Below are 21,449 nucleotides of genomic sequence, written 5' to 3' on the forward strand. Positions count from 1 at the left end.
CATTGGAGGCCGAAAGCCCGGCGCACCGTAACCCCGGAACCCCGGAACACTAGCCCAGCCAACCGCTAAGCCCGCTTCGCTTTCGCGTGCCAAGCGCAAATTGATAGCTCAATCCGCCTCAATTGCCTCGTATAATCTGCCGCCAAGCCTGTAACTTCTTCTCTGATACCCTTCACTTCACGGGCTTCTCCTTTGGGAACATGATACATCAGAGACTTACGAGAGCGAGCAGCACGGGGAAACCTGTGCCCACTGCCAGCGGCCGGCGCACATGTGGAGATGAACGGTTTGTGTCAGTCAGCACCACCTAGACGAGCCTAGATCTAGTATCGACAATTACATCATACTACAGAATTCGCACATCGAGGGGGCACGCCAACAGCGCAGCCTTGTTAGATTCTTGGCGCGGATGAGCCGGTGGAAAATGTAGATGAGAAATCGACAATCTTCCTGTTTATAAGCCCGTCCCCCGGAGTTTTTTGCCAGATCCCGATATAAGCACGGCGTTAGCTCCCCATAAGCCCGAGTCAGCCAAAAGTGTGTACGAAGTACACGAATAAAGAACCCCGCTTCGAACAAGTTCAAATTGTCTCCCACGAGCGACATCTCACCTCATCGCGAGTTGATGAGGGGCAAGACTCGAAATCTCACGACCAACACCCTACAATAAGCCTGAAGAACAAGATTCATTTATATACTTCCTACAACAAGCCATGGTCTTGACGGTCCTCACAGACGACCAGATCAAAACGATCCTGGCCGATCTGACGGCCGACGAGTTTGACGGGTTCAGAAAGGTCATCTCGACCGCCCTCCACGAGTACTCGACCAACACGCACAACATTGAAGATGGCACATATCACCAACCGGAGCGCGTCTCAACAGAGAACCTCAAGACGGGCGCGACAACATTGTACATGCCCTCCGTCGGTCCCCAAGGCATGGGTTGCAAAGGTAAGCCTCTCAACCTCTCCCACCCGCCCATCATCCCTCCAGAATTCTCAAATCACTAACAAACTCCCATAGTCGTAACACTCAGCTCCAGCAAAGTATCCCAAGACCCCTTAAAACCCTCCATCCAACCAACAGGCGCCGTAACCCTCCTCTCGCCCACCGGCGAACCCATCGGCTTCCTCCACGCAAAGACCCTAACCGCCTTCCGCACCGCCCTCTCCTCAACCTGCCTCCTCGCCCGGCGCACCACCGTCAAGACGATCACCGTCTTCGGCACAGGCCTCCAAGCCTACTGGCACGTCCGCCTCGCCCTCCTGGTCCGCGGCGCGACCATCAAGCACGTCAACGTCATCAACCGCCGCTTCTCCGACGACGCCCGCGACTTCATGAAGCAGTTCTACCGCGTGCCGCCGCACATCAAGGAGCGCGAGGGCTGGTCCGAGACGACGTTTGGGATTCTGACCCCCGGGTACGGCGAGTTCAAGAGGCTGCTGAGGGAGCAGATTCGCGATGCGGATGTGGTGTACTGCTGTACGCCGTCGACGGAGGAGCTGTTCGATGCCGAGGTGCTGACGAGTCACGAGGGGCGGAGGAAGGGGAGGCTGATTGCGGCGATTGGGAGTTACACGCCCGCGATGAGGGAGCTGCCTGAGGGGTTGCTGTTGCAGGCTACGAAGCACGAGAAGCCCCATTGGCATTTTCACAAGCATGCGCCCGAGGGCGGGGTGATTGTCGTGGACACGCTGGACGGGGCGTTGAAGGAGGCCGGGGAGATTATCTCGGCTGGGTTACAGCCTACGCAGCTTGTTGAGTAAGTTCATTTGCCCTTAGGTCTCGAGGTGTTGGGAACTGAGAAGCTGATTGTGTTCACAGACTCGGAGAGCTGATTATGCTCCGCCGGATGCAGGACGAAGAAGACGCAGCCTCAGCCGACAGCGACGCAGCGAGCATCGCGGCCTCGGAGCTCGAAAAGCTCGACTTCTCGGGCACGCCGTCCATCAAGTCCGCCTTCTCCGGGTCCGACGGCGCGTCTGTATCGGAGCCGCGGTCGTCCATCAGCAAAGACTCGACAAAGACGTCTGGTAGCAGTGGTAGTGGCAGCAGCAAAGGGCCGAGCATGCTGCGCCGGAGCTCGAGCCAGAGGTCAGCTGACAAGCGCAAGAAGGAGGACGCGCTGGTGAGGTGGCTCAAGGACGGGACGGTGATTTATAAGAGTGTCGGGTTGGGGCTGATGGATTTGTCGGTTGGGATGCACATGATTCAGCTTGCTAAGGAGAAGGGGATCGGGACGCAGATTGAGGGCTTTTGAGAGGATTGGGAATGGGGGAGTTGGGTTATAGATGGTGGGAAAAGCTAGGATCATATGGTAAAAGGGGGGCTTCTTACTGTGTTTCCACGATATCCTCTAGACCACGTACGAAGAAATGTTTGCAACGGTTTTCTGTACTACCCCCTATGTGGACAGCTTGTCTATGATCAGCATATCGGCCAAGACGATATCGTTGCCAACGACGTACCAGAAATAAGGAGAGACAAAGATCTGAGTGTTACTTGCAGTCCGAGTACTTGAAAGGGAGCGAACAGACGAAGGTGGAACCTAATTTAGTGCTTCAAACAGGCGCCTGGTGAGAAATTGGTCTTTCTGTCGAGCAGTTTGGTGGATGGGCTGCCGCTTTGCAGCGTGATATTTCTGCGGTATGTCACGTATCCTCGGCAGACACGCATTTCCAGAGTCCCTCAAATATCGGCACCTCCTAGAGACCTGAAGAACGGCAATTTATATTTCAAGTCCCCTTCCTTCTCCCTCGCCGTATTCAACCCGCAATACGAGAATACTAGAGGAGAGGCATGAGTAGGGTTGAGGTCTATCAACCTATTATCACAAACCGCGGAGCAGCGACAGCGTTACCAATAAATAAGCATCCAATTTCCCTCCAACGAAACTGATCCGGACCCTGAGATGATTTTCATCAACGAAGGGCGCGAACGAACTACGCGTCTGGTCGTTAAACTTACTAAAAGAGGCGAAGCCAGCTACTGATCATCGTCATCTACAGATCCCCTGGCTCAAGAGCACACCTCCCACACGCCTAGCCAGCTACCCTATATAAAAATCCACTCAGGCACACTAAACAATCCCTTCGTCAACCTGACTGTCTCGGAAACGAAGGCCACGTAAGACTGGGCCGTGTGGTTCGCGACGATTGCGGCAAGCGGGAGCTGGCAGCGGCAGCGAGGATCTTGACCTGCTAGGTACCTAGTAAGATATATCTCGCTCACGGAAGACATAAAACAGCATTTCAAGCCTGCTACTTATACTCATCGACACCTTCTATGGTATTCATTATACAATAAACCACCGCCAATATGGACTTGAAATGGCTACTGGATAGGTAGGACTTTAAGAGGCTCGAGATGTAAAAGCACACTATAGATGAAGGAGTAGACACAGCCGACACCCCTGATACCAGACCCCCGACCAGAAAATCGTAGGAATGCGCATACTTTACCTTCCAAGAACGCCAAAGGCATTCGGGATACGCCGAATAGGCCCAAATAAGACACGGCTGCGCCCTTTATATCACTCACAGAGTCACACAGCACACGGTCTGTCTACGCACATAATCAGATGAAATATTTGCGTTAATTCGCATTTCCGCTACCTACACCTCCTCAATGAAACCCTCAAATCCCAAAATACGCCCTTTCCCAAAGTCTTTACATGCGGTTGGTCCTACAGGTTACTAGTTCCCGAAACGCCCTCTCCCATAATCCATGTCCATCACCGAAAAAAGTTCCTCCCTCCGTGTCTCCCGTGCAAGGCGGTTGTGAAGCACAGGCTACTCCCACACTCTGAGAAGACGAGTCGCCACTGTACGCCAACTGACATCTGTCAGCTTATGAACACCAAATGTATGTGCTCCGGGAATAAGTACCCATGCAGTAGACGATCCCCCATATTCCTCCATCCTCAACTCCAATGTGAAAATGCGCGAGGGACATCATTTGTCTCCTTCACTCGCTTCGACGGCAAAAGTCTATCCCCAGTTTAGCAAGAAACGCCGTCCGGGTGAGGTTTCCTCTAAGTATCCGAATACGCCATGATGCAGTATACAAGGGCAAACGACCAACAAGGAGACGATGAATCCAGGACCCAAATGATTTTTTCTCTAAATCCCAGTTTCGTCAACTCATGCTGTACGGCCATACGTCCGCTCCTCAATGAGCCGCCGACTATTGCCGACACTCCCGTACAGCATCTCCATCAACTTGCCCTTCTGCCGCGTCCGGACACCCTCGAGGTAGCCGCCGACGTCCTCCAGCCCGCGTATCTGGTCCTCGAGCGTTAATGTGCTCGAGTTGACAGACCTGACGAGCGGGCTGACGAGCTTGCGTCGCAGGTTTTCGAGATTGGCCTTGAGGGCCATAAGCTTGCCGTTGTGCTCGACTAAGATGCTCTTGTTCCGCACTGTCTTCTCCCTCACGTTCTGTAGCAGAAGACGGTTGCGCTCATATTTGGCCACCTCGGCGGCGTTGGCGCCTAGGATGCGCGTCCAGAGTGACGACAACGAGTCGGCGTGCAGGTCATCCTGAGCGGATGCCTCACGGACAACTGTGCGCGCGAGATTGAGGAATTGGTGGTCGATGGCCTCGAAGAGCGCAAACAAGGCAAGAGAATGCTGTAACTCCGAGTTGATGGCATCCTCGAGCACGGTGAGGAACTCATTGAATGTGCGCTGGAGCGTGAGGCGCGTGCGCTGCGGGTTGGACATGCCAAAAATGTATCTCGACAAAGATCCAAGGCGAGTCGGGCTACCGAAGCCGTCTTCGAGAACGCCAGCTTCAGAGAGGAGGTTGTGGATGTTGTCAAAGGCGGCAGTGAAAGGCGATGAAGGGAGGTGTTGCACCTGAGAGAGTTCTCTGCGCGCCCAATCCATGACTATGAGGATGCTGTACTCGATATTAGAAGGGAATGCTTCATAAGTGAGAACACATGGTGAAACTTACCCATCAATGTCGCCATCAACGTTCGCAAAGAACTTTGTCAGCTCAACAGCCAGAGTCTTCAGGCTCTCACTGAGGTCATCCAGCTCCTTGACAATGATGGGCGCAGAAGTCATGTTACTGGAGCGCACGCTCTCGCCAAGGTCCCAGACAGCGACGCCGGTCGCTTGCAGATCGCCAACCTGAGATGCACCATTCTCAGAAAAGTAAATGAGCGGCTCGAAAGACCGCGCGATGCCCGCGACCTTGACGAGGTCGGGGACCGGCTGCTGCGCAGCGGGCTGGAAAAGGTTGCGCGTCGCCGTTATGGCGAGCACGGCAACGAGGATAGATAGGATTGTGGAAGACCACGAGTGAGTCAAGAATCGCCATTTTGAGCGGAAGAAATGAACAAGGGCTTCGATAGGTTCCGTACGCTGCTGTACTTCTGCGCGCAACGCGAATCTGATATCTATCGGCGAGGTCAGCCTGATACCCTCCCAAAGCAGTCGTGCACACATGATGAAGAGGAATGGGCTTCAGGTACGGGGCCATACAATTGTCTTGATTCAATGTTCCCTCTGAAGGGCTTGTTTCTTTCCACGGAATATCCTCCAACTTGATCGTCCTATCCTCCATCTTGGGCTCGGGGCTGGGCGACCGGGCCTTATCGGGACTCATGCTCCCCGTCGGCAACCTTGTGCGCATAGCTCTGCGCAGCACCGACTCGCCCTCGTCGCCATCGCTATCGTACTCGGGGCTTGACTCCCTCGACTTGAATCCGCCAAAGCCTTGGTGGTGTCCGTGGAGCTGGGGAGAGAATGCGCCTAGCAGGTCATCACTCCGCCGCCAGAAGCCGCTGTCGCGACTCCCGTTTCCGAGGCGGCGCCAAGCCGGAGGACTGTAACCACCGACGGAGACTGAGTTTTCGGGGTCCGGGCCCAGGTCGCTCTCCGCGTCGTCTGACCGGAAGCTCGAGTGATGCGACGGGTGCCCGAACAAGTTCACGCCCTGAGGACCCCTCCTGCCCGGTGGCGGGGTCGTCGGCTCGAAGTCGCCCAAGGAGGCGTCTAAATGATCGAGAGGATCGAACGTCGTCGAATGTTTCGTAGCCATCATCATATTCGTGCTGGTAATGTTGAGAAGAGTGGCGGTTGCTGCGACGGACGAGTGCGCCGCTGGCCTCGGGGGCGGGTGGTGCGGGTAAGGCCTTGTAAGTGGGTGGTGGTGGTGGGAGGGAAGGCGCCTCGACTGCGGCTTCTGCGGTTTTGGTAGTTCGACTTGTGCGCTTAAAGTAGCTAACGTTTGGTAGCAGTGTCGGCTTCCACGAGATCTGAACGATGTATAGGTAGACGAAGACAAAGGACAAGGTCAGCGTTGCTACGTATGTGCTTGGAGCGATTGTAATGCTCAGCAGGGAAACGTTGTTATTGACGGTGACTAGCGACGGCATGGAAAGCATGAGGGTCAGAATAGGTTGGGCGCACACCCTTCACCGCGGTCGCCTCGGTGTTGCGACAGAGATGGACTTCTTCTGCAGGTCGACGGCTAGTACGGCGCAGAGAAGTACCTTGTTGGCTCACTTGACGTATGGCGGGAGCGCAATGCAGGAGGGGGGAAGTGGGATGTATAAGGCAAAGAGTTGAGAGCAAGGGGAATGTAAGAAGTGCCTCGGATTGATGTAACCGATCAGGGCAAGTAAGTTATAAGGTAGGCCAGCCCAATGTGAAACTGAACTCGATCGGGAATGATATGCGCGGGTGCGATAAGAGTAAAGAGGTATGAGTATGGATGAAGAAAGGTTGAATTTGAGTATGGATCTAAGGTAAGGTAAGGTAGGTAAGGTAACGGTGACAGGCCAAGCGCCTCGCAGGATCGCCTGTCTCTACCGGTATCTCTCTCTCTCTCTCTTTTCCTAGACAGGAGACAAGAGACAGGACAAGACGGGATAGGTCAGGGTTGGGCGGAAAGTGGGTAGAAAGAAGTAGCAGGTGACCTGATTGAGAGTGGCCGCAGTGGAGGTTTGTGGAAAGGTAAGAAGAAGCGGGAGAGATGCAGCAAGTAGGTATGGAGCAGATGGAGAAGCTCAAGCAACAACAGCAGCAGCATCCAATTCCTCGAGAGGGAAGGGGAATGGGAGGGGAGGGGAGGGGGGGTTACGGTGCCTTCCCGTTCCTCTCTTCATCTTTTCTAATGCAGCAAGAACCCCAGCAGCACCTTCCTAGACCCCCCAATGCCCACCTTGCGTCGTCTCTCGAACGAGTCGAAATCGAGAGGTTGGGGAGCTCAGGTCCCCACTTGCCAGGTTCGAGGTCATCGTCCAATCACAGATCGAGTCCTGTCAAGGGAGCGGCCGGATATCAGGCCCTGGATTGGGTGGGAGGGGCTGGAGAGGGGCCCCTACACCGAACATTGACCTGCGCGAGTACGTACCCTCCTGCTCTGTTCGCATTGCGCTCTCCCGTGCCCTCGCAGTTTGCCGTCCTTTCTCTTGCACAAGAGCCGTAGATCAATACGATCAATACTTGACGAGCAGCCAGAAACACATCTCAACGCCATCCTTCTTCTCTTCCTTCGCCCTACGGATACCCGTATCTCCCTTCCTTTCCAGATACACTTCCTCCCCCTGGTCCCAAGCACCCATGCGCCCCCCAGCTCAACCCGCGTCGTTCGTGTTTTAGGAAACAAGCGTGTCTGCCCCTCGGACGTTTAAGTGGTTGCATCCCTAGTCACGGGACCCCGTCACCCAATGTCAAGCACGAGAATGAGAAGGCGGGGTCCTGCTTTTCCCACTGACTTTCAGGCTGTCTTTCCACTTTGGAACGTAAACAAACAAACCTCTCTCCCAGTCCCATCTCTTGACGTTTCCAAAAGAGTTGCGCGATCCAATCAAAGTGACTCACCGACAAGGCCTCGGGAGCATCCGATTCGACGGCGACGCCAACGAGACGCGGGTAGTGTGGGCAAGGGAACCCAAGACTCGCGTCTCCAGGGGCGGGGCCAACCTACCTAAGAACTGGTACACTAGGTACCTAGGTAGGTATTGTACGAAGCCGTGAAGTTGAGAGGTACCTATCGGCGCATGTCCACACACAAGATGTACATAGCAATATCATGATAGATCAAGGCACGAAAACCCCTACCCAGAGCGAAGCTACGCAGTACACCAGTGACCACACAGCACACTAGGCTTCTCGCATTCTTAGCCCACGCTCTATCAGAACGAACCTCAAACAAAAACCCCACACTCAACCTACTGGTAAACCCCCCCGTTCCTCCAGGGTACGCGCAATTGCACAATTGCGTACGTACCATCGAGACTGGGCAGGCAATCTCAGGTTTACACGGGATTGGCCAGTTTGAATGAGAAGACCCAGAAAAAACGCAACTGAGCTGGCCCCAATCAGCCACTTTCACTATCTTATCACCCCGCACCAGTGCCCCACTCTTTCAGTCCCGTCACCGAATCAACCGTCGCCGAGCGGGACCCCCCTCTTTACAGACGACGACGACGACTCCATTCCACTCGAGAGTGACTCCTTCTTGACCATGACGAACGTTCGTTTGCCCATGTCGGACAAGCTATTTCGGACTGGCACAATTCATCTGCTCGCTTTCTTGCACTGATCCATCGTCGTTCATGCACAATCAGGTCGGGCCGGATATCACCGGGGTTCTCATTGCTGAACGCCCCCTTAGTTGCTCTTCTACAGCAACGTCTTTTCATAGGACTTAACCACAGACTATGTATGGACTCAAAGCTGTAGAATGGAGTATGAATTAACCCTGGTGGTTGTTCTGTCTGCTGCTAGACCGCTTTTTATGACATGATTAATCGTCAAATCCCCTAGGGAAATAAGAAACAAGTGAGACGCCTCGCGTGGTTCGTATCTAGCCTAAACCACGTTTGCTTTCTTCGTCCCATCCCCAATTGGCAAGCCTTCTCCCACAAAGTGCCCGGGATCCGTGTCCCAGGCCTGTCCAAAGCGGAAGGCTTGTACGAAACATGATGAAAAGGAAATTGTGTTGCTCATCAAGCGCTCTTGCGCCGATCCGCCTGCTCCACCTGCTCCGTCGGCTCTACCTCCTCCCTCTCCTCAGCCCACGACGCTCGCCTCGCGTTGAAGCGATTCCACAGTCCTGACAGCCTACGCCTCGGCGCGGGGTCCTTCTAGTCAACCTTGGCGTTGGCGAGGCTCTTGGTTCCCGGGTTGTTAAGGTCATTGACCTGCTTGAGAGGGCCTCTCTTGTACTTGCTCTTGTTGCGAAGGCGCTTTCGCGCCACCATGACAGGCACAGAGCTCTTGGTGACAAGATAGTTGGAGAACGAGCCAAGAATCACACTATTCAATAGTTAGCATGTTTTCAAACAGTGGAGTCGAATGGGGTGGATAACTAACCCCTTGAGAGCACTGCGGCCTCTGCTTCCCAGGATTACCAACGTAGGGCTGACAATATCAATCACTTCGGTAATGAGATGCTTTGGATTCTTGCAGTGAATGACCTCGACAATCACTCGCACTTGAAGTCGAGTCCTTCGCAACAGCCGCTCGACCCTCTCCTGGATGTCGTTAACCGCACGACGGCGTTCCTCCTCGGCGCGGCCGCGCTCCCTACTGGACGGTGCCGGCGAAGAAGAGTCGCTATTGTTCAAGGCCGAGGCTCGCGGAAGGTGAGGGAAAGGCGGGGCGCTGGTCATGTTTGGCGGCGGTGATTTGGCGCTGGACATGGCGTTAATAGCAGCTGCTTGTTCCTGATGCGCGGCACGCTCGTCGGGGACCATTATTCCCTCGGTCGAGTAGATACCAGTCTCTTCATCGACGCAGTAGATACAGATGAGAGTATCGCCGTCTCGCAGAACGGTGCCGATCGTCCATTCCAGGGCGTGTGTCGACTCCTCGCTGAGATCGGTGGCCACCAGGTATTTTCTCAACCTGTGATGTTCCTCTTCGGCGGACTTCTGGATTTGATCAAACTCGCCGCGCATGATGATGCGTAGAGTTCGTGAAAACTCGGGGTTGTTGAGGGTTTCTGTACGTGAGAAGGCAAGTCTCTGTGCGCGCTTGATGTCGTTGAGCTCCTCCTCATCGTCCGAGTTCACAGCGGACGCCATTCCCGAGCCTGGCTCGTTGTCGAACGCCGTGGTCGGGCGGATGCCTGCTTTGGATTTCGACTTCTCGCCGCCTGGCTTGGTGAGTGTGATGGAAGGTTCGTCTAACAATGACTTGTATTTGTATTGAGGTTGCTTGGAACTGACTGCCAGGCCTGCAACTTTGTTAGCACCTGGATTCACCACGAGCATGAGTTACTTACGCTCTTCCTCGGCCGCGGCAAGTAGACTGAGCGTCTTGCGGTCACCTTTGTCGGCTGAGCTGCCGGATTTGGCATTGCTCTCTTCATCTCGAGGCGACATCTTACGTCCTCTCTCGTTCTCTTCATCGGAAGAACTGTGCGCGTCATCGTCGCTGCTGTCTTCCAGCTCCTCTCCATCAGGGCTGAGATAGTCCTTGGTAAGACGTCCAAGTCCAGCATCGTCTGCGCTTGACTTTTTGCGTCCGGCCAGCCCAGACAGGCCTCCGCCTGAAAATGCCAAATTCGCATCCGACAGCTTGCGGTAGGCGGTTGAGATGTCCACCACCCGGCCATCATCAAGAATGGCAGTTCCAGGGATCTGCTGGAGCCGACCACTGACATTGGGCGAGCGGGAGCGCATGCTCAGTCTGCCATGAGGAGACTTGGATTTGCTGCCTTGACCTCTGCTAGAGCTTCTCCCACCCATGACGGGATTGCTAGCAATAGAGCCGTGGCGGGCTCTGTCGCCGGGAAGGATAATGCCGGGGATCTCGTTGCCGCGCATGACGTCGACCATGGCACCGCCGCCCGGCTTCTTCACGCCCAGCGCCTTTCCCTGTGTGTTGCGCTTCGGCATAGCAGTTCCGATATTGTTAGTAGAAATATCAGAGAATTGGTAGTCCAGTGTGGGATCCATTCGATTGATTGGGGCGCGCGGGCCAAAGCTGGGCTTTTGGGAGTGTGAATCGGAAAAGGTTCTCGGGTGAGGCGCGCGAGATTCGACTGGAGAACTGGGGCCGGCACTGGCAGCCTGCTTTGGAGCCGAGGTGTTGATATCGAGCATGCTCCGAACGGGAGCCGGAGGACCGCTGATGTCCAGCATGCTGCGCACCGGTACGGCGTTTCCGAGTCGTGGGCTCTTCGAACCTCCATCGGCGCCGATATCCAGCATACTTCGTACGGGCGAGCGGGGCGTTGTGTAGGGCGATGGCGAGCGTGCAGAGACGGGCGAGCCCGTGTTCCAGTTGGATCTAGCAGCGGTACCCTCGAGCAAGGCCAGAACATCTCTTCTCTCCTCGTCGAGCATGGCCTCCATGCTCATGGGTTGGTGCGACATCTTGAATGGGGTCGAAAGTCGGATTGCGCTCTTGGCGAAGAAGGAGCCTCGTTCAGGACTTTACGAGCGTCGCTTTTGTGGTACAAGAGCGGTGATGACTCGTTCGCTTGAGGATAGTGATGATTTGGTTGATGTAAAATCGAATACGGGGGTTTGGTTCGGGTCGGATATACGTGGTTGTGGTAAATCTAACGGGGGATAATCTTGCGATGTTGACGTTGGCGGTGCAAGTTGGATGGCAGAAAGAGCATTGTGTAGGGGCAGTTGGGATATGGAGGTCGGCGGAGGCTCCTTAGATCATGGCTCCGTTGGGGACCAGACCAAAAGTGAGGAAGGTGCGCTGTGGGTGGAGGCCTAAATTAGCTTATGAAGCACGAGTCGAACTGCCAAGACCAGATGAAGGAGGAATAGTTAGTTGTGGTGGTAGGGGGAGGAGGAGAAGAGAAGGGTTAAAAAAAAGGGTGCGGTGCGGTCAGGTAAGGTAGGAGAGAAACAACAAGGAGTTGAAGGAACCTGAGGGTAAGGTAGCGCACGACACACGATTGGTGGTAGTGGAGTGAATGGCAGGGTAAGGTACTGTGTAAGGTATCCTTAGAAAGGGTGGAAAGTAAAGGTAAGGTGGTTCCTAGTCTCTTCTTTACCTACCGTACTACTTTAGCCAAGGTTACCTTACTGCGGTAGTCCCAGTCCAGCCCAAAGTTCCCCGGTGGCAGTGGCAGTGGCAGCGGCAACACAAGCGCGGGCTGGGAACGAACGAGTACAAAGTACTCCGTAGACCTAAGGTAAGGTAAGAGAAGAAAAGGTGGGGATTGGGTTTTGCGGGTGGCAGGCACCGGAGGCACCTCTAGGTTCTGAGAGACGGGACTTCAGAGAGAGATGGTTGTGGAAATGGGACGGTGGAGGATCAGAAGGGGTCAAAGGGGAGGGGGGGGGGGGGGAACGTGGATAACGTGGATGGTGGGAAGGGATCGAGGAGGGGTAGGTGCTCCGTCTTTTAGCGTCGACGTCTTTGACACCAGTTGACTATTGACGGCGCCCTCCCTCGTTTTTTGTGATGGAATACCTACTGTGTTAGTCTGTAGTGCGTAGCCTTTCCTTTCATTGCCTTTGTGACCTTGGCCCGTGACTGTGTCTGTAGTACTATGTACGGATCGATAGATTGACATGCACTGAGCTTAAAGTGGTGGTGCAGACAGTGCCTGAGAAATGCAGTCATCCGATCCAAATTCGTCGTTTTTATTACGTTCTTGATGAACATGTCGCCTGTCCTTTGACTCTTCTGTCCAAAGGAGTTGACCACTTGACATGGAGTCAATTGCTGTGGCAGAGAGTCTCTGAACATGGGATGAGATTGGCAATGGAGCCATGGGCACCTTATCCGGCCCAGCCAGCCCCATTTGGGCCGTATTCCTCTGCTCTCTTGTACCCAAACTCATTTCCCCAGAGTCTGAAGAAGATCACCCATTTCGTAGCGCCCTAGTGCTGCAGAGAGACCGAGAGAGACAGCTTCTTACTTGCTCAGCCTTTCTCATTCTCCATTTGCGTGCCGTGGGTGCTTCTTCATCACCCGCCTTGGTACCACTGGTACCTGCCCACTCAGGAAACCCGGTGAGGTACCCCATCTCATCCCACTTCACTTATACAAAAGTGACTGGTGCCATGTCGTGGTGCCCTTTCTGTGCCCAGTGAATTCTTGTTCCGATGAATCGTCCGAGAGCCATTGGGCTTGCTGCCCCGCGAAAACTCAATCGAAAGATGGGATGTCACCTCCAACTCTGCTTACGCTGCCCCAGCGCCCTCCCTTTTCCGACGTTTGTCTGCTGATTTGATGCACGACACTTCATCCCCAAGTATGCAAACCATCCAAAGAGTACATGTGCTCTGTGCCCACTCAACCGTCTCAAACAGGTAGGTAGGTGTACGTACCCAATGATTACTGTGCTTTAAAACCAAAACGAAGAAAAAAAGATGGGGAAACATCTGAGGAAGACTGAGAAACACTCACTTATATCTTGATGTTCGACCGAGATCGACAGTCCTGGTTTCAGAGCTGGTTTATCATATGGTTTATCTAAATTAGACAATGGTCAAAAGATTGGCGGTTATAGCGAGATGAAACACCACTCTATTGACAGCAAGTAACTATTCTGAAAAGAAAGACTTCTGTGCCCGTCTGCTCAAAGATTTGGGTTACTGTACACTCAGTTGTGTAGCACCCAGATCAAACGATGGAAAACTGACCTGAAAGTGAATGACGCATTCCCTGCCCGCCCCCACTACAAATATTTGTTTTCGGTGGTTTTTCGTCCACAAACACCACCCCGTAGGAAACACTTATGTCCCGCGGCCTCCGCCATCGCCCCCGTCCAACCCGTCCTGCGCTTCGCTCTCCGTATCATCCCATAAGGGTATCCTTCAGCCTCCACTCACATCTACCGGGCGGCGGGGAGGACGCACGACGCTTCGCCGCACAGTGCTTCCGACAGTGCCATGATGACGACGCCGGCGTCTGCCGCCAAGACCGGCCGTCTTCTTGGCAGGTGATTTGCTCACCGTGGACGGCGCCGATTGCCTACCTTAGAACACCACTCCCAAGACTCTTTCAGCCGCCCGCCCCGGAAAGGTAGGCCAGCCAGTACAGTACGGGCAGTAGGGAATGACCAGAGCACCGCCCGAGGGTTTCTGGGAAGAAAAGAGAGAAGAGACACCAAGACAAGACGTCATCTGTCCATCACGTGAAAGACCATCTCGAAACCTTTCCGGGTGCCGGCATGACGGTACCGTGGCTTTGCCGGATGGCCAAATCGAGGACAGGAATCTTTTCGGGCCCGGAGAGTTACAGACGCCTTTTTCTCTTGTCGTCTTCATCGCCTCAATGAGACCCCGCCTTTTATCCTTTCGGCAAACTGAAGTATTACACCTTTGGGGATATGGTAGTGCACTATCTACACGTACATTGAGGCTGTGTTGCAGTCTACGTCTGCCGTTTGACCATGCCGGTCGTCATTTCGCAACGCGGTGGCCACGATGGCGAGAGGCCTCTTGTGCTTGCCTGGATTCTCGCCGGAGCCATTCTCAGTCTGTTCTGCAAGGGTAGCATGGCTTCCTGGGAGAGTTTCAATGGGAGATGTGGCATTCTCGTCACAACTTAGGAATGGTGCAGTAGAGGGTCTGGAGACTGGGCTATGAGCCGGGGACGATGCCGTCGGCAATGTGCGCAACGCTGACACAGTGATGCGGATGCTCTCGCAGAATGTTGGAGCAAAATCCGTCTTTTTTGGCACATCATGCCCTTCAGACTTGAACCACCAACGCACTCTTCATGGCGACAAATTAGTTTTGACAGAAAGGCTCCTCTCGAGCACTGACATTTGGGCGGGATGATATAGTACAATATACAGCTTTGCTACAAATCTCTCTCTCAACAGCATCTTGTTTTTCCCTCCCCCTCTTCGTCTTCGTACAAAACCTGCTCCCCACACCTCAACCCCCTTTTACATATTCTGCTTGACAGGCTTAGCAGTCAAGTTGGCACGCGTCGCCGTACCCAACTTGTGCAGCGCCAACCGCTTCTCCCACACGGACGACCGCCCCTCGGTTACGGCAATCAGCTCGTCCGCCACGCGGTGCGCAAACTGCGTCCGGCCGGACCCCTTGGACGGCTTCTTGTTGACCACGTCCAGGATCCACTGGAACGCCGCACGCCGCCTCTGGCGGACCGCTAGGGGTGCGGGCAGCTCCAGGGGTCGACCACCACCGGCTCCGCCCGCGATGCGGCGGATCTTGATGAGGGGCGCCACGGAGTCCACGGCCAGTGTGAGGTATAGCACGGGGTTCAGCGGGAGGTGCGCCGGCGGCGGGGCGCCGGGGAGGAGCGGGTATTTGGGGTTGATGATCGGGGGAGGGGAGGTTCGCAGGAAGTTGAGGACCATGGCCATATTCTACGTAGGCGCACGCAATGTTAGCATAATTCTCTTTCGCAATTGCCTCGACACGCAAGATCTTGTCGTATGTTTCCAGAGTTGGGATTGACGTACTCTTTGCGCCTGGGCCTTCTTGCCATCTCGCATCATCAAGTTGGTCAACTGGTCTAGCACGGGGTGGTACCGAGACTTGAGATGGCTATGGGGCGGCAGAGGGAGCGTAGGCAGCGGGAACTTGTAGGACCGTGACGGGGCGACCTCGGCGGCGTCCCCAGCCTGTGCGAGAAGCCCACCGCTAGCTATGATTTCGAGATCGCGCTGGCCGTTGCCGTCGGATTGTGTAGGCGGGATGGCGCCCTCGGCGTACAGCATCTGCTCCTGGGCCTCCGTCAGGCCGCCCTGGAGACCGGCGCTGTGTCCCTTTGCCGCCTCTGCGAGCTCGCTCAGTGCCGCGGCAGCTTCGAGAGCCTCGTTTGTTGGCTACAAAAGCGAATCGTCAGCATTTCCTCATTCTCCCCGCCTCATTCGTCCATATAGTCTTCTTCCTCCTGGTATCAAAATCTCCATACCTGCTGTTGTCCCGGCGCGGACTCTGGGACCTCCTGACCCTGAGGGAAAGCCGCGTTCTCAGTCTTCTTCAATACCGGAATCTGGCTCCGTTCGCCCTTGCGCAGCTCGTCAGAGTATCCTCGTTTCGTCGCCGCCCAGACCAGAGGTTCCTGTCGTTGGGCCAGGGGTCGGGATCGCAGCGCGAGCGCCCGGCAAGCGGTCTGTAGGCTCGGCCGCAGAGACATGGCTGCTCTGAATGTGTACAAATTACCGAGGTCGTCTCGTATACCGCCGATTGAGGTGCGTCGAGTCGTCGGGAGTCGTGGAAGCTGGAGAAAGGTACCCTGAATTCGACTGGCGATTTTCGACCCGGCGCGGCCAATCCACGAAAATTATTGAGTCGCGCGGATGTTGCCGCTCCACTCTCGCAACGTCGACTGCTTACCTACACCTTTGCATTCCAAGCTGGGGCCCGAGCTTCAGAGTAGAGTTGGGCTTTGAACCTCTTTCCGGAGAAGGATAGCTCCGGTCTCCGGGCACCATCCTCACAGCTTAGGTAAGGCAGGTACGTCTCGTCTACAGGCTATATCCCAGCCCAAAGCCGGTCGGGGCCGTGCCGCCCACCGAGACGAACCTCACATCATCTTACCTAAGCTAATCTCAACCCACCTCCCGCTCTCGCTCACCGAATATGCAGACCTTCTTCACCAATACCACCACACCTCTTCATCAGATTCGCTGTGTGATACCTATGTACTCAACATCTTCCTCTGCAAGCCAATTGGCATTTTCCCTTCACAAATGCCAGGCACGGCAAGCAGCGCCGGTCACGAGACTCTCCCTCGAAGCGGCTTACAGCTCCTTCAGGATGATCAGCGAGGTCTCTTCTTGCGGCCGCCAAACCAACAAAAAAATCCAAATCCTTTTCCCCTCCCCCCCCCATCTCAAATCCCACCTGAAGCCGCAACAAGTGTCTTGGAAAAAGAGAAACACCCCAATTCACTCACCCCATCCCTTGGCCGATGCCCACGGCGTCCACGTCTCGTCGACATCCCACACTTTCACCGCGTGGGTTCTTTCATGTCTCAGTGACACAGAAAATCCCGCCCCCAAACTTTTTTTTGCCCATCATGAAGGGACCAAAGTTCCATGGTTCTCAACCACCCACCCAGTCCTTTTGCCAATGCTCCAATGTGCCATTTGCCAAATCCGCCCCCCATGGCGGGATGGGGGAACTTGAGGGGACCTACCTATCTAAGTCACAAACGCCACCCACATGTCGAAAAGGCCGCGAATTTCCTCGACAAACAGAATACCTAAAAAGAGCGAGAGAAACATGCCACTCACACACCTACACACACCTTGACACCTAAACCCCATCTCCGAACACCTGCCTTTACCCCTCGCTGCATGTAGACAGAATAGGTTGGGAACAAATCACAATCACCCCGAATGGAAAAAAAAGAGGATGCGTGATTTCAAACTGCCTTGCCTGCCACACGCCACACGCTGCATAAACCACCACCGCCGCTGCTGCCATCACTCACTCCCCCCCTCCGTGCAGATTTCCTGCAGCACGGCATTTAGCGGCTCTTTTCACTTTCTCTGCCCGTCGCGCGACATATGTCTGCCCTCCTCTCACCACATCCCGCGGATGCGCAAAACGGGTGGGTTGTTATCTCTATGTATCTCTTCGTGGATTAGGTAGGCATTCGTATCTTTCATGGGGGGGCCAGACCGAGAGAGAGAAAACAGTTGTCACAACTTTTGTCATTCCAATGACAAGCTCCCTAGCGCAAAGCACCAGCTGGCAGCGGGCTCAGCTCCCCCACCGTTCATGAAAGCTAGGCTGGCTAGGTTCCCCCTTCGAGATTCTCTCTCTCCTACTTTACCTTACATAGGCCAACCGTGGGCAAACACAACTTAGGTTGACAAGACAGCTTTGCGTTGGCGTGGGATCTGCCGCAGTCCCGTTGCTAGCAGACTCCCTAGCTCATCTTTTGTCAGGGGGGGGCGAGGGCGGAGAGGGGAGGGAGGGGAGCAGCCAGCGCGCCCACTGTCCGCCGACACCGCAACGACCTCCTGCATTGGTGATAGTAGAACTAGTAAACCCAAGATACCTATGTCATCGTGGGGGAGAGTAGACACATAGAGAAATTGAGGTGGACAAACGATGTCCGTTCGCCCTCCCCGTGCCAATCGACACCCCCTTCCAGCGCCCATCCAGCGCCCATCGTCTTGAAGAGTAATCAGCTTTGCCATCATGAAGCCACCGATGTCGCTTTTTTTTTTTTGTCCTTGCGTGAGCTAGAATCCCCATGTCATCACCGCAGGCTATAACAACGGAGAATTGATCTCGTCGCACGTGGATTGAATGCAGAGTGGTGTGGGAAGAAGTGGATACGCCCTCGTCAGGAAAAAGGAAGTCTCGTCATGTTGGTCCTCATCTCTTTTGGAAACTTTGCGAGAGGAACCAGCTCCGTTCAACGGATATCCCTTTTCTACCTAGCTATGCCACGGCAGCATCCCTTGCGCTGGTGGTTGCTTTTCCATCATTAACGCCGCTCCGTAAGGAAAAACAAAATAAACGGCACAAAAAAAATGTCCAAGATTGCAACCCAATTACCAACCTGGGCCCGGCTTCGCAACGCCGCCCAAAACAACAAGGAATTAAATGAGAAAGAGTCCCTCGTGACCCCGTCAACTGTTCTGCCGGCGCTGTTTCGCCAAGGTTCTGTCTCGTGTTGGAATTTCTTCTCTCAGCTCCCGTCCCTGTTCCACACGTGTGAGGAGTACAGAGAGAAGCGAGACACGCCGCCGCGTGCCCCTCCCACCGCCCCCTTGTGGATTGATGTGGTGAGAAACAAATGTTTCTTTTGCGCCATTTCTCCTCAACCAACTCAGCACAATCTTCCTTTTCGGAGCCTCCCAATTGACCGTAGGTAGAAATGTAGTCGTACGCCGATGTTCCGTGATGTCCCCTTGTGCCGTGTGGCATTTGGCCAATGTCTCCCAATCTCAACTCCAGGTGTGTATTCGTACAGTTGAACATCCGAAACAAAAGCCCAGGAAAGTAAGAGCAAGAAAAGTTCGTTGAAAGATAAAAAGAGACAAAAAAGTGTGACGCTAGACGCTGATGCTCGAATGGATGTTTTCGCTGCAAGCTGCGGGTATCTTTGCACGTCTGTATCCGTCTTTCGTTTCGTTGTCTTCCTTAATAGCTGCCTCTGCTGTTGGCTGGCGAGCTGGGATTCGAACCGGTAAGGTAGTTGAGAGCCATTTCGGCGGCGTCTTCTTTCGCGTTGTTGAGGTTCTTGCCGTCGTACCAGAACCGTGCGGAGAGGGTACGGCCGTGGACAGTTACTCGACTGGACCAAGCGGTGCGGCCGCCTAGTTGAAGAACGATCAATCAGTAAGGAGAACAGGCCGGCTAGGGTGATTGCTGGCAAGGTAGCTTACCACGGCGGTCAGAAACGATCTGGAAGACGGGTGGCATTATGTTGGCTTCGCGGCAAGCGTCTGCAGGGCAATTGGTCAGCATCATTGTACATAAGGGTCGACGTCTTCATGGCGAATTCCTACCTTCAAGTCGCTCTTGCCAGGTGCCTGCTTGACTACTGTATGACGAAGCAGACATGGTGGCAGTCGACGTGTATGACTTGCTGGAGTACATGCAGTGCAATTGTTTGGCCGAAGCAACAAAGAGTAGGTTTATAGAGGTATACTGGTCGAGGGGGTCGTCGAAGCGATGGTTGTTGCAGACTGCAGCAGATGATGGATGTTGTAGTAGTCGATTTGGGATCGTGGATATCTCTCAAGACAATCGATTATAGAGTAGCGAAACTTTGTGGTTCTTATACTCGGGATCAGGTCGGCCGTGAAACAAATGGGTATAATCCCATTGGAGTAGAAAAGATTGTGATGTGGCAGGACGAGATTAGCTAGAAGCTGTTTCTGAAGGCAATGAAATGTTTGCACAACGAATGCAGACGGGTAAGGGATCAATTGGGCTGGTACCCTACGGCATGCTGCATCTTGGGATGGGGAGAGGTGGGAGGAGAGAAAAGGAAGGGAAGATGGAGAGAAAAGGGACATGATCCAAAGAAGTAACGACACAACATCACGTCCCAATTCCGTTTGGGTTTGGTACGGCAGGACCGCGTCGGTTTCCTGTATCCTTTCTTTTTCTCCATGCCCTGGTACTTGTCTCTGACGAGCAGCAGGAGGAGTAGGAGCGGCGGCGGCGGCGGCGAGGAGGAGAAGAGGGGTGTGCCACTTGGGTGTGAGTGCTTCTGCTTCGTCTGATGCCAGACCACAGACCAGAGACCAGACCGGACGTGGGGAGTGTGGTACCGGCCGCAGAACGTCGTGATAAACTTGGATCTCTTAGCGTCATCTTTTTGGGTTATTATTTCCCTTTTTTTTTTTTTTTTTTCTCTCTCACACTCTCTCGAGAGCTTTTTTCTTGCTTTCTTTTTTTTTCTCACACACCCCTGTATACACACACACGCGCACACACTCATATGCTAGTCGTTGAACCCCCCGCGTGGTCAACCGGTACATGGGTGCCGACAATCATGGGTTTATGAACAGGCAGCTGGGAAATATGGGCTTGCGGGACTTGAGACAAGATGGCATAGCTCCACGGCTTGTAGGTAAGGTGAATACACGCTACTTGTGAAGGGAGACCGGGAAATGGCCGCAGCTTTGAGCGAACAGTTGATTGGGATGTGGCTTGCCAGGCTCCCTTACCCGGCGTCCGGCGGGGTCCAAGGCCACACAGAGCTGGCGTGGAGTGCCGACCCGTCGGGGTGGAAGAGGGAAATGATTGGGAGCTTGAAAGCCGCAGAGGCAAGGGCTTGTACAAGGCCAGCCGGGGGGGGGGGGGGTAGGGGTGAAGGGGGTGGACGATCGAGCAGACGAATGAGTACTCCGTACCTGGGCCGACTGGAGAGCAAAGGGGTGAAAGATGGAGGTGCAAACGGTGGGAAAAGGCAGGGTAAGAGCTGACCAGGGGCATGACTGGAATCTCCAGCCGAGAAAGGGAGAGGAAACGAAGGTTACGGAAAGCGGATGCATACAGCCTGGATGTATCCACGAAAGTGAGCTGCGTGTATCCGTATCCAGGTCATGTACCAAGATGAGTGCCTGACATGCTACACGGTACATGGGAAGAGATTGAGAGGAGGTTTCGTGCAGATGTTTAATCCGCGGGCGGGAGAGCGAGCAACAAACGGACGAATGAACGCCCCCGGATACGTGAAGAGCCTATTTGAAGATTGCGAAAATGGGAGTGAGAGTAGGAACAGAGCGGCGAGGCTGGAGGGCTAGAGAGAGGGCTACGATGGCACCACGTCCCATGCAGTCAACGCTTCAGCCGACCCAAGCTAGATTGCAACCAGGGCTGGGCTGGGCTGGCTGGCTGGCACTTGTTGATCGGTACATGAACCATGAGGCATGGGCCTTGAGAGAGAGAGTACTCCGTAGAGGGAAAAGCGATATGTACGGATAGGTAAATGAAAGCAGGGGGCAAGGGTTCAACAATAATAGCATTGACATCAGCCAACAAGCCGACGATTGGGCAATCAAGCTAGGGCAAAAGTAAAAGAGCGTGACAGAGCGAAGCAGTG

At 54.4% G+C, this 21,449-nt stretch overlaps 5 protein-coding genes across 5 annotated transcripts; 1 reads left to right on the forward strand and 4 right to left on the reverse strand.

Annotated features, from left to right (window-relative positions):
- Positions 1-520: 520 nt before the first annotated feature.
- HER10_EVM0008844 (UbiD family decarboxylase) lies at positions 521-2,263 on the forward strand (the record flags this gene model as incomplete). Its single annotated transcript, XM_035478352.1, has 3 exons — positions 521-954; positions 1,027-1,765; positions 1,828-2,263. Exons 1-3 carry the CDS (start codon positions 714-716, stop codon positions 2,261-2,263), a joined length of 1,416 nt encoding a protein of 471 aa, XP_035334223.1. The 5' UTR covers positions 521-713.
- Positions 2,264-3,622: 1,359 nt separating this feature from the next.
- On the reverse strand, positions 3,623-7,068 carry HER10_EVM0007936 (uncharacterized protein). The gene is made up of 3 exons (XM_035477474.1): positions 5,496-7,068; positions 4,963-5,410; positions 3,623-4,905 (listed from the first exon to the last, which is right to left on the reverse strand). The coding sequence occupies exons 1-3, from the start codon at positions 6,058-6,060 to the stop codon at positions 4,146-4,148; spliced, it is 1,773 nt and encodes a 590-aa protein (XP_035334149.1). The 5' UTR covers positions 6,061-7,068; the 3' UTR covers positions 3,623-4,145.
- Positions 7,069-8,724: 1,656 nt separating this feature from the next.
- On the reverse strand, positions 8,725-12,230 carry HER10_EVM0010079 (universal stress protein family). The gene is made up of 3 exons (XM_035479549.1): positions 10,252-12,230; positions 9,339-10,203; positions 8,725-9,281 (listed from the first exon to the last, which is right to left on the reverse strand). The coding sequence occupies exons 1-3, from the start codon at positions 11,345-11,347 to the stop codon at positions 9,110-9,112; spliced, it is 2,133 nt and encodes a 710-aa protein (XP_035334311.1). The 5' UTR covers positions 11,348-12,230; the 3' UTR covers positions 8,725-9,109.
- A 1,465-nt stretch (positions 12,231-13,695) lies between these two features.
- HER10_EVM0005545 (30S ribosomal protein S7) lies at positions 13,696-16,424 on the reverse strand. The gene is made up of 3 exons (XM_035475158.1): positions 15,840-16,424; positions 15,385-15,750; positions 13,696-15,288 (listed from the first exon to the last, which is right to left on the reverse strand). The coding sequence occupies exons 1-3, from the start codon at positions 16,062-16,064 to the stop codon at positions 14,842-14,844; spliced, it is 1,038 nt and encodes a 345-aa protein (XP_035333989.1). The 5' UTR covers positions 16,065-16,424; the 3' UTR covers positions 13,696-14,841.
- A 2,609-nt stretch (positions 16,425-19,033) lies between these two features.
- On the reverse strand, positions 19,034-19,456 carry HER10_EVM0007210 (uncharacterized protein; the record flags this gene model as incomplete). The annotated part of the gene is made up of 3 exons (XM_035476773.1): positions 19,034-19,209; positions 19,279-19,338; positions 19,402-19,456. The coding sequence occupies 3 exons, from the start codon at positions 19,454-19,456 to the stop codon at positions 19,034-19,036; spliced, it is 291 nt and encodes a 96-aa protein (XP_035334100.1).
- Positions 19,457-21,449: the final 1,993 nt, after the last annotated feature.

Source organism: Colletotrichum scovillei, assembly GCF_011075155.1.
Source record: "Colletotrichum scovillei strain TJNH1 chromosome Unknown Contig00005, whole genome shotgun sequence".
NCBI classification, from domain to species: domain Eukaryota; kingdom Fungi; phylum Ascomycota; class Sordariomycetes; order Glomerellales; family Glomerellaceae; genus Colletotrichum; species Colletotrichum scovillei.

What these genes read in the sequence shown, in the direction of transcription:
- HER10_EVM0007936 (XM_035477474.1), bottom strand. Translation starts at nt 6,060, where the DNA reads ATGATGATGGCTACGAAACATTCGACGACGTTCGATCCTCTCGATCAT. An exon ending in AACATTGAATCAAGACAATT is followed by an intron (nt 5,411 to 5,495) that starts GTATGGCCCCGT and finishes CCTCGCCGATAG; the next exon opens with ATATCAGATTCGCGTTGCGC. An exon ending in GTTGATGGCGACATTGATGG is followed by an intron (nt 4,906 to 4,962) that starts GTAAGTTTCACC and finishes TATCGAGTACAG; the next exon opens with CATCCTCATAGTCATGGATT.
- HER10_EVM0010079 (XM_035479549.1), bottom strand. Translation starts at nt 11,347, where the DNA reads ATGTCGCACCAACCCATGAGCATGGAGGCCATGCTCGACGAGGAGAGA. An exon ending in TGCCGCGGCCGAGGAAGAGC is followed by an intron (nt 10,204 to 10,251) that starts GTAAGTAACTCA and finishes ACAAAGTTGCAG; the next exon opens with GCCTGGCAGTCAGTTCCAAG. An exon ending in GGCCGCAGTGCTCTCAAGGG is followed by an intron (nt 9,282 to 9,338) that starts GTTAGTTATCCA and finishes ACTATTGAATAG; the next exon opens with TGTGATTCTTGGCTCGTTCT.
- HER10_EVM0005545 (XM_035475158.1), bottom strand. Translation starts at nt 16,064, where the DNA reads ATGTCTCTGCGGCCGAGCCTACAGACCGCTTGCCGGGCGCTCGCGCTG. An exon ending in CCGCGCCGGGACAACAGCAG is followed by an intron (nt 15,751 to 15,839) that starts GTATGGAGATTT and finishes TCGCTTTTGTAG; the next exon opens with CCAACAAACGAGGCTCTCGA. An exon ending in AGAAGGCCCAGGCGCAAAGA is followed by an intron (nt 15,289 to 15,384) that starts GTACGTCAATCC and finishes GCGCCTACGTAG; the next exon opens with AATATGGCCATGGTCCTCAA.